We start from the raw sequence: 20,000 nt of genomic DNA, 5'->3' as shown, positions 1-20,000 counted from the left end.
TAGAGAAGAAGGCCATCTCTTCAATTAATAAATACTGTCTTGAGATCTGATATGACTAGCAAGTCCTGCTCTTGACAAACAAACTCTATTGCAGATCTTACAAATATTTTTAAGTAGGAAAGTGTCTGAGATTGTAGTTAAATCCTGTCTACGAAGTGCTCGTTTCAAGATAGATTGTTCAATTATTCGTTCTTCAAACTATTGTAAATCATTTTTTTCCAAACCGATCGATCTTGCTCACAGACTTCAACCTTAAGATTGCTTTTGACAGCATCCCTAAAACGTTTCTTAGGTTTATGTCTCGCACGTTTGCCACACTGCAATTCCCCGCGAAATAACTCCTTTTGGAACCTGTCATCTTGCATCCTAGCAAGGTGCCCAACCCAACGCATCTGATTGCGTATGAGGATCATTTCAATACTGGGTGTGTTAGCTTGCTGAAGAACAACAGTGTCTAGTGTTAAAGACATCCATTTGATGTCTAGTATCCGCCTTAGGCAAGACTGGTGGAACTTTCTAAACCATTGATGTGGCACTGATATGTCGTCCAGGTCTCAGAAGAGTACAAGAGGATCGTTAAAATTCAAGATTCATAGATACTAAGCATGATTTTGAGGGTGATACTCTATCAGACTACACACAATTTTCAAGCCTTCCAAATTCTTTGCTGGCCTTTTCAATTCTCAGATTTATTTTAGAGTCAAGGGATCCATCTCCAGAGAAAGTGCTGCCAAGGTAGATGAACAAGTCAACCACATCTAATCTTGTACCCTGGACAAAGATGTTAGGTTCCACATAGAGTTTGCCTGGTGGCTGAAATAATATGATATTTATTTTTTAGACTGATGGTAAGTCCAAAAGTAATACAAGCTCTAGAGAAGAGATCCAATATAGCCTGCATGTCCTCCATAGTGAGAGCAACGAGAACTACATCATCAGTCTAAAGGAGTTCTCGAACAAGGGCCTGGATTGTCTTCGACTTTGCATTGAAGCGTTTAACATCAAAGACCTTACATCTGGTTCTGAAACTAATATAGACGCCGATATGAGTCCTAGAAAGCGTGCAAGATAGTGGAAAAATATATGGAAAAAAAGTTTTGGAGCTGCAATATCACCTTCTTTAACTCCGTTATCGATGGAAATTGGTTCCGATAGTGATGAATTGAAGTTAAGACGAGCTTTTATATCACTATGAAGTTACTTAAACAAGTTAACAAATTGAGGTGGATATCCAAGTTTACCAAGAATGGTCAAGAGAACTGTCCTATTAACAGTGTCGAAGGCTTTTGTTAAATCAAGAAAAACGTGGTAAAGAGCCATGCGATGTTCGATGCATTTCTCCTCGAGTTGACGATCTTCCATACTGATCTTCGAGGATAACGGAGGGGCATATCGACATTGCTAGCCGATGAAGTAAAAGTTTTGCAAGAACCTTACCGCCTCTTGATGTCAGGTTGTTTACGCTACTTGTACCATGTAACCCAGTAATATCCCATGGTCGGGTCGTTGGCGACTAAACCGGCTCTCCTAATAATTCCACTTGGTGAAGAGGGTGTGTATTGGACAACTTGCAGGACTAAAAACAAGACCTGAAAAAGGGTGGAAGAACTCTTTAGAGTCAACGGCCATCCAATTATTATATGTACATATGTATGTAGTTAGCTGAATTGTGGATGTGTATACCATGGAGCGTGTTTGGTGTGGTGAACTGTGGGTGAGTGTTAGGCGTGTGTGTGTATATATATCTTAATATATATTGATTTACATTTTTAATTATTGAATATATGTGTATATACTGCGTGTACGTGTTTTTTTTTTCTCTTTCATCTTTGAGGAAACTGATATTTTATAAATGTGTGTGTGTGTGTGTGTGTGTGTGTGTGTGTATGTGTGTGTGTGTGTGTGTGTGTGTGTGTGTGTGTGTATTTGTATTTTTACGCCTTTTATTGTATCTGATTTGTGTGCTTTGTGTGTATTTGTGGAGTAGTTAAAGGGGTAGATGGAGCTCCAAGGTTTAATAAAGCCGTGGGGAAGGCAATCTGTCTAGGAGAAGGTAACTCCGAATTCAAATCCTTCATTGCTGTCTTGCAGTGAGCCTTTGGTTGGGCAAAGACTGGGAGAACATTCTGATATAAAACCACTGGACCGGTTAAATTCCGGGATAATAAAACATGTGAGCTCCATAACCACCCAGTCATCTTGTCACTTGATATCAGATTTTGGGGAGGGGTGGGTGCTATAGGTGTCGTACAAACGTATGGCATAGATATTTAAACGTACAGATATCTCTTCAAGTCCCACGGCGATGGAATAGTGGTGATATGTGCAGGCTTAACGGGTTGGGAGCGCTCAGTCACGCATCTGCACGCGAGCGGCTCAGGGCCCATCTAACGTTGCTGCATTGTCGAGTTGAAAGAACAGCAGTACGGTTCGATGGGTTCGAGAGCGTCTGAGCAGCCCTTTCTAGTATAGCATTGCGCATCCAGAAATCTGAGAAAGGTCTAGAAAAGGTGACCCAAACAAATGCCTGTGGTGGTGGTGGTTGTGGTGGTGGTGGTGGTGGTGGTGGTGTTGCTGCTGCTGCTGCTGCTGCTACTGATACTGCTGCTGCTGGTAATAGTAGTGGCGATGGACAACAAAACAAAAGCAACAATAACAGCAACGATAATGATATCGACAGCTGTCCGAAACGTTAGAAATACATATATTCCTCTATCTCAGACAAAGCATATTTCATGGTTTGAAGAAATTATATTCGTTTACATCTCCATAAAACGTCATTAGTTTCTTGGAACTCTTCTGTTTCACTGTTTTATCCAAAGATAGATGGGGACATCATTGAAAGAATACGAATCAAAAAGAACTTGACGGATTCGGTAGTTATATATTTATTCGAGATGAGATTTCACAGTCAATACGTAATTGACTGATACAGGCACAAAAATACTGAATAATAATGGCTTTTTTAATGTTATTTTTTGAAAAAGAATGCTTCTTGTCTTCGACTTAGTTTCAGGAGAGACTAAAAGAAACGACAAATAGCAAATTTTTTATTGGATTTGTTTGAGGAATTTAAAATTAAAGAACGGTCAAAGAGAGTGAAAGCGTAAAAAAAATTGATAAAAAAGATTGAAAGAAAGAGACATAAATTAACTAAGAGATAAAATGAAAAGAGGGGAATAAATGGATAGAAAAAAAAACAGATAATGAAGCGTAGAAGTGAGATGTGGTCGATAATGGAAATTAAGGGATAATTGTAGTGAGAAGTAAGGTTTGTCAAAGGGAGAGATAGAGATGTAGAATGATGAGAATGAAATAAATGAAGAAATGTCGATCAGGCGCTTGAGTAAAGCAGTAAATAATTGCGACAAAGTAATTGATAGCATAAAGTAGGGGGTTTCAACTGGGGTCAATATCATAGATTATGTCTTCAACCCTGAGCGTTACAGTCTCGAGTCTTAATAGTCATGGGGTCAGTTATTCGGTTTCTTTGGCGTAGCAGTGACCAAGATCCCAACTTCCCGCCTGAACTGGGCGCCAGTCCGTCGCCGGGTCGATCAATTACAACTACGTGAACTGCAGCAACGTAAAAACAAGAGATTTGCTCAAGGACTACGCATGCTCAAGATAAAATATAGAGGTGCAGAATATAGAGATTTAAAGTATTATCATAGAAGGATAAAAAAGAGAATAATCAATGAAAAGAAGTGGATAAAGATTAGTAATGGATTAAAAGAATAGAATAGATTTGGGTTAAATGACGTGACTTCGAGAGAGCGAGAGAGAGAGAGAGATGAGAAAGATGAGAGGAAATCGTGACGTAACATAGATATACAAGAGAGAAAGAGTAATGATAACGAGGGAAAAAAATATTGTAAAATGTAAAAATTACGAGAGAGAAACAGATTTTCGTAAGTGAGTAGCGAAAAGGATTGAGCAATAGATGTGTGTCTAGAATAGATTTGATAAAGTTAGCCAAACTTAGGGCTGAGAAAAAGAGAGCTTAGACGAGATTGCCTAGTAATTACTATTGTTACCATTGACTTTTAACTCAGAGAGGATATAAGTTAATTTGTTGAGAATTTGTCGGGTGTACACATGAATATGCCATTAAGAATTTCACTTCGCAACTCTGCATCATTTCGAACAGTTGTATGGTACTACTGCTTCACCTTGTGTTTAAATTTCGTGCAAAATTTGATCGCCTGAGCCTTTATGGACGGCAGCCCACTCTTGGAACGGATGCTAATTTTTTATGAGTAATAAACATACACTTTCGCCTCGTTTCACACCATCACTTTACACGTGAATGCCTTTAGCGGAGTCCACTCTGTTGGAAGCATTAGAACCAAGTCTGTGATTTGAGGATAAGGAGATAACCTTCCTCTCTCCATCTCCTTCCATTAGTTTTATAGGCTCTGAAGAAAAAAAATACTATGAATGCTGCTTTCCCTCTTTCGACAAAGTTATAATTTTTTAAATATTTTTATTATAATATCGATAAAATGGCTTCTCTTTAACGGATCATTGCTGAATTCCTGCTTGTGTTCAGTTCTCATAAGATCAGTCAGATGAAAAAACAAATTTCCTGCCAGTGTAATCCGACTAAAATAGAGCAATGCCCTGGAAACCAACGAAACACGTCAGTTTTACACGTCTGTTACTGTTTAAAGTGAACAGCTATCCCTTACTATCGTAATATTTACAACTGTGTTGAGTGAGTTTTTTTATGGTTACATATTTTGGCTAAAAATACTAAAGAGGATACGAACAATTAATGTCTGTTCACACTGCGGTGTAATTCTCACGGTTTGTTATATTGTTAATCTGTTATTTTCCGCCTTTTATTTCTGTCAGTTATTGCGACCATACTGGAGCACCGCCGTGAAGAGGTTTGGCCAACCAAGATAACCATAGTACTTAGGGTTTTTGTCTTTCTTTTAAGGCTCACATTTATACTATCGGTCGATTTTGCTGACACCCTAAATCACTGACCTGTAAATTAACCAACACCGGTTGTCAAGATGTGGAGGATGATAAATACAGACAACGGCACATACACATATGTATATATAAATATAAACACATACACACATATATACGACGGGTTTCCACACGGTTTCCGTTTACCAAATTCACTAGCTATTGATAACCCCTGGGCTATACTAGAACACACTTGTCTACGGAGCCAAAGGGTGGAACTAAACCCGAGACAGAGCGACTGCAAAGCAAGATTCTTAACCACAGAGTCATATCTGTTCCTACTGGTAATTGTTTTTTAGCTATGGAGAATTATCTTTCACTAATGAGAGATATATTAGAATTTTGTTACGGTGCTGCGTGATTAATGACCAATGATGACAATTATTCGTGTTATTTTATTATTGCTGTTGTGGTCTATGTTAATATTGATTACTAATATTGATTAGTAATATTTTAGAAAATAGAAATAGTAATGTGGGAGAGCAGGATTGTGTGGACGTCAATGAAGCAAAAATTTTGAACTTTTTTCGTAGGACATATTCAGGGAGGGAATTAGGAACAATATCCCTACGTTAGTAATTTGATATTATTGCAGTACAGAAAAAGCCACGCAAGCATGACATTACGGTCAACGAGGCTTGACTGAGATGCTGTGAGATTCGCAAATTCACGGTGTATTTTAATGATCAAAGTAGGACACGAAATACAGATTCTGTGTTTGACATACTGAAAATTAATTATACATATAGTAAACAATATATCAGTCTCCTTAAAACTAGTAATAATTACAGAGGCGTCAGATGATATAATCTCTATCATCTATCCACCCATCTACAACAAGGCAAAACAGACAGTGTTTCTCTGTTTTGTAGCTATGGCTGAATAGGTCGTATGATGGATACGGCTGAAACGATTAAGGACACGCACTTTCCTCTTTGGTGAAGTCTCTATAGATGTCTTTAAGTTCCACTTGGAAATGAAAGTGAGAGTAGAGAGGAAAGTACTCTCTCCCAGTGAATATATCAAAAGATGGGTGGATGAGTGTGGTAAAAATGGTTAGGGTGATTGAGCCTAATTGCAGATTGGAGAACAGCAACTGGGTGAGACTTGTGCCGTTAGTGTTCATTGTGATCCTAAAACTGTAGGATTCATTGATCGAAGCTAGTTGAAGATTGCCCTGTTTCAGGAGGATTTCATCATTCATGGGCTCAAATACTTTGTGCAATATATATATTTCTATCTCATTTTTCCTACCAGTGTCTTTCTTTGCCTAATCTTTTACGTAGACCTCAGAACAAAGGGTAAATTGTCCTTATAATGAGACCCTGATCTGCTGCTCCTTTGCCAAAAAGAAAAGAAAACTGAAATAATCCTTGCTGTCATCATCATTATCATCATCGTCGTCATTGTCATCATCATCATCGTCGTCGTCGTCATTGTCATCATCATCATCATCATCATCATCATCATCATCATCATCATCATCATAATCATCGTTATAATCATTATCATCATCATCGTCGTCGTCATCACCATCATCATCATCATCATCATCATAATCATTATTATCGGCATTTCTTCTGCCTTGGCGTTCTGAGTTAAAATTCCGCTGAAGTCGACTTTGCTTTTCAACCTTTCAGCGTCGGTAGGTAAGTTGAGCACTCGGGTCGATGTAATCGACTTAACCATTCCACCGCACTTGCTGGCCTCATGCCAAAATTTGAAGAAAAGATAAAAATATCATTATCATCACTGTTGTTTTACTTCTCAGAGCGTTCGGTCTGGTTTACTCTGGTTGATTCTGTAAGAGCAGACAACTGCCTTTTTTCAGAGGTCTCACAGGGTCTCCTTCAACACATTATAAGCTTTGATACTTGGTTGTTAATTATAGTGAAAAACATTCAATACTCAAGTGCCAATATCAAAATCCTAGCTGTCCCCAGCAGAGCAGTATTTGGGGCCTGCTCTGCTCTCATTTCAATGCCGATTTCTCTGACATATTTCTCGAATTTGGTTGCTAGTGCTCCGTGTGCGCCCACAACTACTGCGATGACAGACACGCACGTTATAGTCCATATTCTTGGAATTCCGTCTTTTAGTAATTTGTAATTTTCAATATTTTCTAGTTATCTCTCACTTATGCGAGTACCCCCTGGTGTAGCAATATCTATAATCTTGGTTTCCTTTTTCCCGATCTACCACAACAAAATCTGTTATCCGAGCACTGATTAGGGGTTCACATACGTTTATAAAACCCAACACTATCTTATAATTATTGTCCTCGGTGACTCCTTCTGTTTCATGTTCGTACCGTTTCTTTCTCTGTCCAGGCCGTACATTTCACATTGTCTCCGGTGAACAAACTTAGCCACGTTATCGTGACTCCTTTTGTAGTGCTTTTGGGCAGGTTTGCTACACTCACTCACTCATTCATAATACATGAGATTGTTTCGTTTTCCTTTTATAGTAATTCACATGTTTTTGGGCCAATTTGCCCAATATTATTATTATTATCATTATTATTGTTGTTGATGTTGTTGCTGCTGCAGTTGTTATTGTTGTTGTTATTATTAGTATTATCATTATTATTGTTGTTGTTGTTGTTGTTGTTGTTGTTGTTGCAGCTGTTGTTGTTGTTGTTATTACATGGTTGAAAGAGAAGGCGCTTGTTCGTGGCTGGTAAGTTTTCTTTGAAATCTACAGTTTCATCGTTTGGTATTCGAATCTTTGTTGGATGGCTTACTAAATTAACCAGCTCACTTTGCTGACCGCGAAATGTTTTGGCGAGATTTTTAAATTTCAGATTTCAAAACAAAAATAGCAATATTCCCTCAAATCGAGTGATATGATGGCCGTTGGAACAACCATTATGACATTATTTCCCACCACTAACTGATATAGTCGATAGACAATTCACACACAGCGACAGTGACGAGCAGGATAACATTTAAAATAACACAAGCACGACCTCTATCATCACCCCAACACTACCACCACTACCACCACTACCACCACCACCACCACTATCACCGCCGCCACCACTATCATGCCACCACCCATATCACCAAAACTATCACCAACACCACCACCATTATCACCACAAACGCTATCACCACCACCACCACCACCACCACTATCACCGCCACCACCAATACAAACATTAATACGACGAAAACAGCGGCTATTATTATTTCTAAAGAAAATGGGAACGGTTTCACACAAGGATATCGTTGAGTGGAAAAGTTGGCACGTCCCAGAAAATGTCAAATGACTCCAAAGCATACTTAACAAAAGATGGTAAAATAGTATTTATAAATTAGCCAAAGGAAATACAGGAAGATACAACAAATCAACAATTAAATACTAATATATTTCAATAACAATCCAAAGACGGATGTGAATTACGCAGGCCCAGATCAAAAAATGCATAGGACCAGTCTGTGGGTTAAAAACGTATGTCACCTGCAGAGGAGCTTTGAAACAGTTGAGGTGGGATTCCCAACTGAAGAAAAATCTAAAGAATGTGCAACAACAACACTCACAACTGACAATATGAGCCTGATTTCGACATACATTGGTCAGAGGGTTGTTAAAATAAAGGCAGCAGAAGTAACATCAGAAGTGGACATCTCTTTCCTTGTGGCAGTCGTAAAATACGGCATAGAGAATAAAACTATAATTCTCTATGTCCATGAAATGGGAAAGGAAAACTGGTCAAATATGGGAATGGAATTATTGACACACGCCGATATGACAATATCAATGCAATCCCTGACCTGATCAACCTTCTCAATGGTACACTTCTATTCGTAGAAGTTGAAGGTAGAATTCTGAGATGCCATATTTGTAGCAAAACAAGCCACTTAAAGGCTTTCTGTCCCATGCAAAGAAAAAGAAAAAACCCGCTGCTGTAGACACCTCTAACACAACATCAACATCAGTACGAAGAGTAGCAGCCTCCGAAACAACAACAGGAGCAATAGAAAGAGCGAACCCTAACCGCTACCGATAGTACAACAATAACGTCATCTGCACCCTCTCAACGGAAAGAAGCCTCATCTTCAACAGGCATCCAGATAACCAGCTTAGAAATACGTGACTGTGCAGACATACCTCTGGCCTCTGCCACAAATTTCTCCGACAGTGAAAACTCGTTTGGCGAGGAAAATAGTTTGCGAAAACCACCATAATGTATCCTAGGGGAAAAAACAAGAAAAAATACAAAATGAAAAGCGCAGTACCAGTGTTTAGAAGAGGAGACACAAAAAGTAACCATTACACACCTACACACTGTACACCAACACAATTACAAACATCTCCAACACTATAAACACCATCAATACTACAAACACCTCAACAAATGCAAATGCAGAGTAATCCAGACCAACACTATGAACCGCATTCCCAAAGCGTCATCAACTACATGGCCTTAAATACAATCAACAGGACCTTAATAACAAATATTCAAAAGCACACAGTCATTACTCTAAATCATTTCATTATTACCCCCACATAAATCTACTGACATAAATATTTTGAGTTCAAATCCTGTTTAGGTTGTCTCTATCTTTTCTCCTCCTGAGGTCAATAAAATCGATTTCATAACGCACACCACCCAATGTCTAACCGTAGACCAATATGAGAAATCATAAATAAATGCAATTTATTAATATCAATGAGCACAGCCTCTCCACCATATAGATTTTTATTAGACATCTAAGCTAATATTAAGAATAGACTTGACACTATATCATAGAACTTTCAACATATTTCTGACTCTCGTATTTCAAACATCGTATGAGCATTTATCAGCGACCAGACACCTGTAGGTTGTTTTATCCATCCACATCTGATAAAACTTCAACAAAGATATTAAATATCTGCCGCGGGATCGGCCAATAAAATTTAGCACATTGAAATCAAGAATTCGGTTTTTTCATTCAGTCTTCATTTTGCTTTTTGTTTTTTTTTTCTGTTTTTTAAAAATTTTTTGTGTTCTTGCTTTTCCGAGGTGGGTTTTTTTGAATAACGAAACGCAAACTAAATTGCGTTCTCTGTATATATTAATTTTGCAATACCGTTATTATATTGCTGCCTTTAGTATTGTTTCGATCTGAAGATCAGCCTCAGATAATTTGTTTTATACATAATCAATTAATTTTCATTATTTTGGTAGAGAGAGAAGAGAGGGAGAAGAGAGAAGAGGGGGAAGAGAGAAGAGTGATGGTAGGGAGTGGGTAGAGAGATGGAAATATCGATTTTCTTATTATTGTCGTGGTTTTGTGACAGAGTTCTCAGTTAATATTCAATTATTGCCTTGAAATAGCTTTACTTTGAAAATATTCATTACAGAGTGCCGTTGATAACATCAAATAGATTTTTTTTTCTTTTTAGCTTGCGCCTCGTCAATTTATAATTTACAGAATTTACATTTAAATTTTACGTGAAAAAAAAAGCAAGAAATTTGTATACGTATAAAGAAATACAAATAGCAAAGAAAAAACATTTTTCTTTTTTTCATTGACATGTTGCCAGAACAAAAAAGAAGGGAACCAAACCAAAAGTTGTGTGATTTGAGAACGATGTGAAAGAAAACAAGAGTTCTTGAAAGGAAAACTAAAAACGGTATAAAGATGGTATTTAGTCACGTGTCATCAACTCAGAACCCACCGCCATTCATAATCCGACTCAAATAAAAATAGAATTTCTCACATTCAATGAATAAATAAAATTTACTTCGGACCCCCAAGATGATTTCAAAGTTCCCATATGGGGGAATAAATATGACTTTAGGGTCAATACCCAATCATTACAATCTAATGATTTCGATTTTATTCCACAAGCTAGCTGTGAGGCAGTATTTTGTAGTCTTTTATTATTTTATCTGTCTCAGTCACTGAAATGTGGCTAAACTGTTGCAATAATTTGAAGGGGTTTTACTGATCATTGTACTGGTGTATTTTACATATTCTATCAGCCTCATTTTCCCGAATTGCAAACTTACGAGAACATAAACAGCCTAATGCCGGCTGTGAAACTGTGGGAAACCGGTAACATATAAAGAGAATAAAGAGAATACAGTGTGGGCAGAGGCCAAGAATTGTAAAAATACAGTTGGTCCAAAAAGCTGAAACCACCAGATTATGCCTACATATCGCAATATTCTGTCAGTGTTGGTAACTTTGGCTTACCCTATATATATATATATATATATATATATATATATATATATATATATATATATATATATATATATATATATGTATGTATATGTATATACAAACACACAATATATATATATATATATATATATATATATATATATACAATACACACACACGCACACACACACATATATATATATATATATATATGTATATATATATATATATATATATATATATATATATATATATATATATATATATATATATATACATACACACACACATAAACTGTATACAATAAGCGTTAAGCTCTTTGACATCGAGCTGACCGATATAAAAGGCAAAGCGTCCCGGAAAAAAATATTAACTTGACTGGATGCCAAGTGATGATGTACTCGTTAGAAATGACAGCAAAAAAATCTTTATTAAAAGAGGTTATATGTATTATAGCAAATCGAGCGCAAGATTCATTGAGCAGCATTTAAAATATATGTAACCAATTTAGACGCATTCGAGTCGTCGGCTCATTTCCATTATAAATAATATGTCAGTATTTCAAACACCGTGCACTGCTGTTAAATATTTTTAATATGTAAAACAGAAAGACGCTAGAAGGAAGCATTTCAAAATGATGAAAAATAAAGATAAATTCAAGTCAATCAATACTAAAACTATTCAGTTCTGGGATCAATGGAATTGTTTGAAGTTTGGCTTCATTCTCATCCATTGCGGTTTGAAGAACATATAGGGGCACAACGCTTCGTTGATTTCGCCATCATTGCTATGTAGCATATTGGTTTAAAATTTAGGTATAAGGCCAGCAATTTTGTAGGAGGTGTTAATTCGATTATATCGACACCAGTGCTCAACTGGTACTGATTTTGGTGACCCCGAAGGGATATATAGCAAGGCTGGTCACGGCGGAATTTCAAATAAGGACGTAAAGTCGGACGAAATGCCGTTAAGCATGTTGCCCGGAATGCTAACTGTTCCTCAGCAAAAGCTGCCTGAGAAAAGAACATATCTATTAATATTCCCGCTAAAATCCACGGATTTTGCGAATCATACTTGTAATAGCATACGGACGGGGAATACGGCAATCATATATATATATATATATATAGATAGATAGATAGATAGATATAGATAGATAGATAGATAGATAGATAGATAGATAGATAGATACACTCACACACACACACACACATACACACACACACACACACACTCACACACACACACACACACACACACACACACACACACATATATATATATATATATATATATATATATATATATATATTTGTTAAATAAAATAGAATAACAAGTCCAACGCAATGTGATATTTCTAGGACGTTTATAAAGAGAAAGGTGGTCTTACAGTTCCTTCAGGGACATAAATGATATCCCATCATCATAGACGAGTTAGGAGATTTTCAATAGAAGGAATTAGTAAGAGTTCATTATATAAGAGGTTATTTTGGAAAGGGAGAGATTCAAAAAGTATAAAAGGGAAACTCTCTTAACTCTGATGATGGGTTATCATTTATTTCCCTGAAACAGCAGCAAGACCACCTTTCTCTTTATATATCTCCTAGAAATATCACATTGCCTTGGTCTTGTAATCCTATTTTATTTAACATATAGACGCTCACACAAGACCCGCCTTAAACTCCTCACTCATACTTTTATTGAACCGGAAGTTTAACAGCAGTCCTTCTGTAACACTTACATAGCCTTACCTGCCTTTGGGTCTTCTCAATATCAAAACCTTTTATATACATTATATATATGATATGTTGTTTAATGTACACAGTATATAGTTATGAGATACAAATAGTTTCATACACTAAATGTAGTACCTAGGCAGGTTTTAAAGCAACCCTAGCGTCTATACAAGTCCAGATTTGTAACTTCAATATCGAAGAATGAAATCATTGGTAGCTCATAACTATCTATTGTGTGCATTAAGCAATATTTACCTCTCACCAGATGGAGTACGTTTTCTTGATCTTAATTTAAGGAAAATGTAAGCTACACACACACACACACACACACACACACACACACACACACACACACACACACACACACACACACACACACACACACACTCACATACGCACACACGCACATACACACAAATATATATATATATATATAAGGGTAAGCACATTTATGTTGAGGTTGCTGCTGTACTCCGTCTCCGAAATCGTGGGTTTGATGGTTTACCTGGCGATTAAACAGATATGTAAGTGTCTTGGCCCATTCCACCACGACACCAGCGCTGCCCAGAGACACCCATATATTTCGGTAATAAACCTTTCTGATCATGAGCACGGACTTTGTGTCTTAGCATTAGAGTCAGATGCTACAACTCTGGGACAATTGGTTCTTTTATCTCCAATGCACGTCCTTGCTGCATCACACCTCTTCTTTCTTCAGACATGTAATGTTTTACATTCTGAGCGGCTTCCGACAATCTTTTGACAACCTCTTTTCTCTCCTTCACAGGTAGTCCACAGTTCCTCAACAGCGAGCTAACGCTGGTGCTAACTAATCCTCTAACACTTCTCTCAACAAGTAGGTATATTAATTACCATCCATTTTACTGTATATAGAGAATTATATGTGCGTTCACAGCAGCAACAGAGCAATTCACCTCTTATTTCTAGCAGTGTAGGTGTTCATTGTTTACCTTTTTGGTGAAAAATTATTAGAATTGGGAATCACATGTGAAAATATCATCGAGAGTCCAGCACAAAACCGCCCGGAGGGTGGTCTTTCTACTAGTATGTATGTGTATATATATATATATATATATATATATATATATATATATATATATATACATGCATTCATATACATTTACATACTTGTATATCATACACGCATATATGCATCAAACCGACATTAGGTTATTTACGAATTAGGACAAAGTATAAACAAATATTTTCTCAAAGACACTATGAGGAAAGAAATATTAAATATGAAGTGTAGATGGAAGTAAAATTTTCACATATGGAGCAAATGACATCAACAAGGTTGTTGTATTAACACTTTATTAGACATTTCCATACGATAAAAAAAAAAAAATAAATAACTAAAACGAAAATATAATCGTGAAGAAGTATTATGCGTAAAGGTAATATTATTTGATGCGTTAACGATTTTGAAGATTTTTCACTGCATTGTAGGAATTTACACTGAAGGGCATAGAAACATATTGAATAAACCTTCACTTCGATATGAATGTATATGATGTTTTTGGTATATGTTGTCCCGAAGCAAATAAACTTGATAATAGACAAAACATTTTCCTTCATTTTTTCATATTCTTCCGAACATTTTCATATGAAAATTTGGTTTGCAGATTTCAGATGTTTTTATCGAATTAAAAACGCTGAAAATTTAAAACGACATACAGAATGACATTTTCCTGATAGAAATTTAATCGGCTGTTTGATCAGGGGCTTAACAATTTTATAATGTTGTTGTTGTTGTTGTTGTTGTTGTTGTTGTTGTTGTTGTTGTTGTTGTTGCTCTTTAGTATTGGAAACATTTATAGAAAATGTCCGTGCAATCTGCATGTTTATTCAATATACTATCAAATTGATAACAAATTCCGCTAGCAACTATTTACAAACGTATGCAACCCTGCAGCTAAAATAATTGTATTCTTTCCCTTTATGAGTTAATGTAGATACAAGTCACGTACATTAAAAACATGTTCACATGTTCATGATCATGGGCCTGGACATATGATTAAATAAGAAGTCGCTTTTAGTTATGACCTTCAGAAAGGACTATTGTCATATTTTCACTCAAAGTTTTCTCAGCCAACTACTAGCGTGACGTGGTTTAAATTTCCAGATATCAATGATACTTCATAAGTAATTATACCTACAATATTATTCCTAAAATGAAGACAGATCTTATAGAAATTAACAAGGTTAGTCTTTAATATTCAATGTGTAAAGGCATAATCCAACTTATTATATATTTCAGTGCACATAATATTTAATATGTATATATAAAAGTGAGTGTGTGTGTGTTTAAGCATAATCCAAAGTGTTTTTCACTCATCAGTCTTATACTACGAGCTGTATGATTTAACATCCCTTATTCCACGCAATTTTGTAATATATCTATTCTCGTTTATAATTGGTGTCTGATGTCAAAAGAACTGTGTTAAATTAATCAGTATTAAATTAATAATATAACGTATAATGGGAGTTAGATTTCGTTCTGATTATTGTGTCCTGATCAAACTGTCCTGGTCATTGTGGATGGCCACTGATGCATGCCTTTGCGGCTCATGCAGAATCTCTGGCTGATCGCCGACACCTGTTATTAGAGATCAAAACGTGATAATCGTAACACTGTTTGTTCACAGCGTACCATGTTATTCAGGATCAGGGAAGAATGAATCAGCGATGAACAAATATATATCTACTGTAATCGATTTTATTCTCAGCATTTTAACCTTATCCTTAGAACCGATTGTCTGTGTATCCATTCAATCTTTTATTGAATCGATAAACCCTGTAGATACCCGCTTCCACAATAAAATACATAGAGATCCATGACGACCAAAACAATAATAGTACCTCTCGATAGAGCAAAGGTCAACAAAGTGGCTAATATTGACCACTTAGGTGGGGATCTATGTGGCTATCCAAGGGGTCCATAAACACTTGAAATGACTTTTAGTATTAAGGTTGTGGAAGTATTTCCAAACTGAATCTGAAACAGTAAGGGTATTTAAGGCTAAAACTTACTAGTATGGAACTAAATATCGATCCAATAACTTAGTATTCTCTAAACACATATTTCACATTAAATATTCCGACTATATCAATATGACTGAATTTTTATCGTTTTTTATCCATTTCGTGTCGTGGTGGAATGGGCCAAGACACTTACAGATTTGTTTAATCACCAGGTAAACCATTAAACCCACGATTCGGAGACGGAGTACAGCAGCAACCTCAACATAAATGTGCTTACCCTTATATATATTTCTGAAAATATCCTTTGAATACTTCTTAAACGGTAACGATCCAAAAGACCGAAGAAATTATTGTTTTAATGTAAGAATTTGTTTTATTAAATATAGTTTTTTATTTCGATTTAGAAATATACATGATGGTGAGTCGATAAATCATCAACGATCTCATAAAGACGCCTATGACATTAGGAGTTTGCTGATTCCTGGACTAGAGGAAGTGCAGTTGAAATGTTACTTTCGGGGGATTTAACTCACAGATGTAGCAACTCATAACTTTTGTTAGTAGTAGAGATTATTCATTCATACTATTACATCAGAATTATTGTGATTTAGAACACTTCAATGTGTTATTTTGAAGAATCATATAGTGTGTATGGATGAAAATTTTCATAGGCTGTCTTCATTGACGTCTATGAATATTTTTACAAAAGAAGCGTTCAATTGTTATCTAAAGAACTGCGATAATCTACTCTCAATTTCTCTCTCTCTCTCTCTCTCTCTCTCTCTCTCTCTCTCTCTCTCTCTCTCTCTCTCTCTCTCTCTCTCTCTCTCTCTCTCTCTTTCTCTCTCTCTCTCTAAATGTCGAAGACATTTCCATACTTCCTGAGCGTCGGACAAGTACATTTGCTTGTTGTTCCATCACCGGTCTTTGTCTTTTGTATTCCGAACATTTGAAACACAAACAAGGATATATATTTCTGTACATATACACACACACACACACACACACACACACACACACACACACACACACACAGATATATATATATATATATATATACACATAACCCTAACCCTCTCCCTATATATATATATATATATATACACATTACCCTAACCCTATCCTTATATTTATATATATATATATATATATATATATATATATATGTGTGTGTGTGTGTGTGTGTGTGTGTGTATGTATGTATATATATATATGTGTGTGTGTGTGTGTGTGTGTGTGTGTAGGGGAGAATTCACAAAAAAAGACAAAAGACGAAGACAGCTGGTGTAGACAAGAAGCAGATGTATTAGTTTAACGCTCAGGAAGTGAAAAAGTCTGTAACGTTTCGAGCCTACGCTCTTCCACAGAAAGGAACACAGAAAGAAACAAGGAGAAAATAAAGAATGTGTAGTGGCTAGTGATCTATCATGGCGAATGTCGGACAGAGGGGTCACACAGGAGAGCTAGGAAGAAGGGAAGATAATAACGTAATGGTGATCCCAAAATGAAGGTGCGCGTGCGTGTGTATAAGAGAGCATGTATGTGCGTGTGGAAGAGGGCTGGTGACCTTGACATGTGTGTGTGTGTATGTGTAGGTGTGTGGATATGGGGCTGGGAAGTGGTCAGTGCTAGTGTGTGCGTGGTACATACACACATACACACGCACCCATATTTAATTGACTTTGATTTTGTAATTATACTCTCATTAGATTGAAAATTCTAAAATTACTAAAAATACTAAACGTACATACTCTATTATCTCTCTGTGAGCTCATACTTTAGAGGCAATTGAGATCTCCACTTTTCATAAAACTGCTAATGTAACTTAGACTGAGAATGAAATGGTTGTGTGTCATTCCCAGATGATCTAGTCTCAGATTTTATTGAAGAGCTTGGGAGATTGCTGTGCGAAATTGACTCCGATAAGTTATGAAGCACGCAGAAGTTTAACGGTATTTACCATCTGAAGTGTTTATTTTGTATTTCTTTAATCATGTTTTCCATATTCTCACTTATATGCTTCATCTCATTTTTTGTAGTTTTTTTTTTGTTTTGGTACATTTACGTGCTTCTGATTGTTTGTTTTTTATTATTATTTTGTGTATCTGGTTTTTAATTTAATATGTCTTAACGTATTGCATTGCAAATTAAGTATTTTAAAGTGGAAAAAAAATGTCGAAACTATAATTGCTTTGCGACATTTATTCCGGCTCTTTACATTCAGAATTCAAATACCGCAGAACTCAACATTGCTTTTCATCCTTTGGGTTCAATAAAATAAAATAACAGTTAAGTACTGAACTTCATGGGATCGGCAAAACCCCTCATCCAAAATTGCAGACTTTGTAACTAAATTATAAAGCATTTTGTATGAAATATTTTTAGCACAAACTGCTTTCATAGAAAATTAAGTAAAATTTAATGTAGTTAGAAAACATTTTATCATGTCGGTGACTAGTTATGTGAACGTGTTTAGCGAGACATGAAAGCAGAATCAATAAGATATAGCAAAAGAATTGCATTAGAAAGCAAATAACCCGGGTTCAAGCCAGTTTTGAAGAGCCAATGTAAAAAGACAACGTAATATGTAATAAGAAAAAAATTCACACGTCACTTTCTTTGACGAAATATTATTTGCCTTGTCAGAACTAAGGAGCATGTTTGCGGACACTAGCGATCGGAAGTGGGTCGATGGTCTTTCAGCACATGTTTTCAACGGACTATGATAGGTATAAGCTACTTTGTTCCATTGTGGAGGCGCAATGGCCCAGTGGTTAGGGCAGCGGACTCGCGGTCATAGGATCGCGGTCCCGATTCCCAGACCGGGCGTTGTGAGTGTTTATTGAGCGAAAACACCTAAATCTCCACGAGGCTCCGGCAGAGGATGGTGGCGAACCCTTCTGTACTCTTTCACCACAACTTTCTCTCATTCTTACTTCCTGTTTCTGCTGTGTCTGTAATACAAAGGGTCATCCTTGTCCCACTGTGTCACGCTGAATATCCCCGAGAACTACATTAAGGGTACACGTGTCTGTGGAGTGCTCAGCCACTTGCACGTTAAGTTCACGAGCAGACTGTTCCGTTGATCGGATCAACTGGAACCCTCGACGTCGTAAGCGACGGAGTGCCAACAACAAAAAACTTGGTTCCATACAGTTTTCTACCACCATTGTGTCCATTTGTTTGGAGACACCTGGAGACTGGAGACAACTGGATTTAGCACCAAGATGGAAAGTGAAGAATAGGAGAAAGCTAAAATAAGCAGCTTAAACTCTGACAGATTTAAGTGAATGTGCAAAAGGTAAATCAACTAATTTGTATGAGCTGCCCTCCGAGGTTTGTGGCTATATGCCAGCTTTATCGACCCTAATGTTGGCAGTAGTCTACCGTACCTGGAAAGATTACCATCTGTGTAAACAAGCGATAGAGTGTGCATACAAGGAAGGGGGCGTAAAAGAACGAAAACCTCGACAATTTATGGCCCATAAGTCTGTTAAATGTAGAATTTTAATTTTTGTAGATATATTCGTAGAGAGAATAGAGCTTGAAAAAGTTTCTCAGTGCCACCAATTTCAGACCCGTTTTAAAAGTCTGTATCAGTGCGATCAATTTACATTAAGTATGAAACACAGCTAGCTATCTTAATCTAATATTGCATTTGTTACATATCACGGATCCGTATGAACGTGCTTATACGCTGTATTTATACTGTAGTGCAACTTATCAGAACAGTTTCAAATGACAATCTCAATCTGTCACTTGTTTCATCTTCCATTGTTTATGTATATTCGGGTGTTTGGGTCATCGCTAAGAAAGCTAGAAATATCAGGAATGTCACTGTCAATTTTCCTAACACGATTGAAGTTACATTACATACAACATTAAGGAATAATACCGCTGTAAGTTTGCTTTTGCTATGTATTTATGTTAGGTATGATACACAGGTTGCTATGTTAATCTAATCTTGCTACTGTTACAACTAATGGCGCTGTATGAATGTGTGTTCGTGGTGTCAGCGTGTGAGAGAGAGAGAGAGAGAGAGAGAGAGTGTGTGTGTGTGTGTATGTGTGCGCGTTTGTGCTTGTGTTAAATGAATTTATATATATATATATAT

General features: G+C 36.5%; 1 protein-coding gene across 3 annotated transcripts in view; it reads right to left on the bottom strand.

Moving 5' to 3' along the window:
- The window catches only part of LOC106883815 (uncharacterized), a 1,126,149-nt gene that overhangs the window by 686,342 nt on the left and 419,807 nt on the right, over nucleotides 1-20,000 (bottom strand). For 2 of the 3 annotated variants that reach the window (XM_089358746.1, XM_089358745.1), the window contains exon 3: nucleotides 9,097-9,179. The exons of the other annotated variant lie outside the window; for it this stretch is intronic. In XM_089358746.1, coding sequence (XP_089214872.1) covers nucleotides 9,097-9,179 — 83 coding nt within the window. The remainder of the gene's footprint in view (nucleotides 1-9,096; nucleotides 9,180-20,000) is intronic. 3 annotated transcript variants of the gene reach the window in all.

Source organism: Octopus bimaculoides, chromosome 10, assembly GCF_046866305.1.
Source record: "Octopus bimaculoides isolate indiv1 chromosome 10, ASM4686630v1, whole genome shotgun sequence".
NCBI lineage: Eukaryota > Metazoa > Mollusca > Cephalopoda > Octopoda > Octopodidae > Octopus > Octopus bimaculoides.
This window is presented reverse-complemented; position numbering and strand designations above follow the sequence as displayed.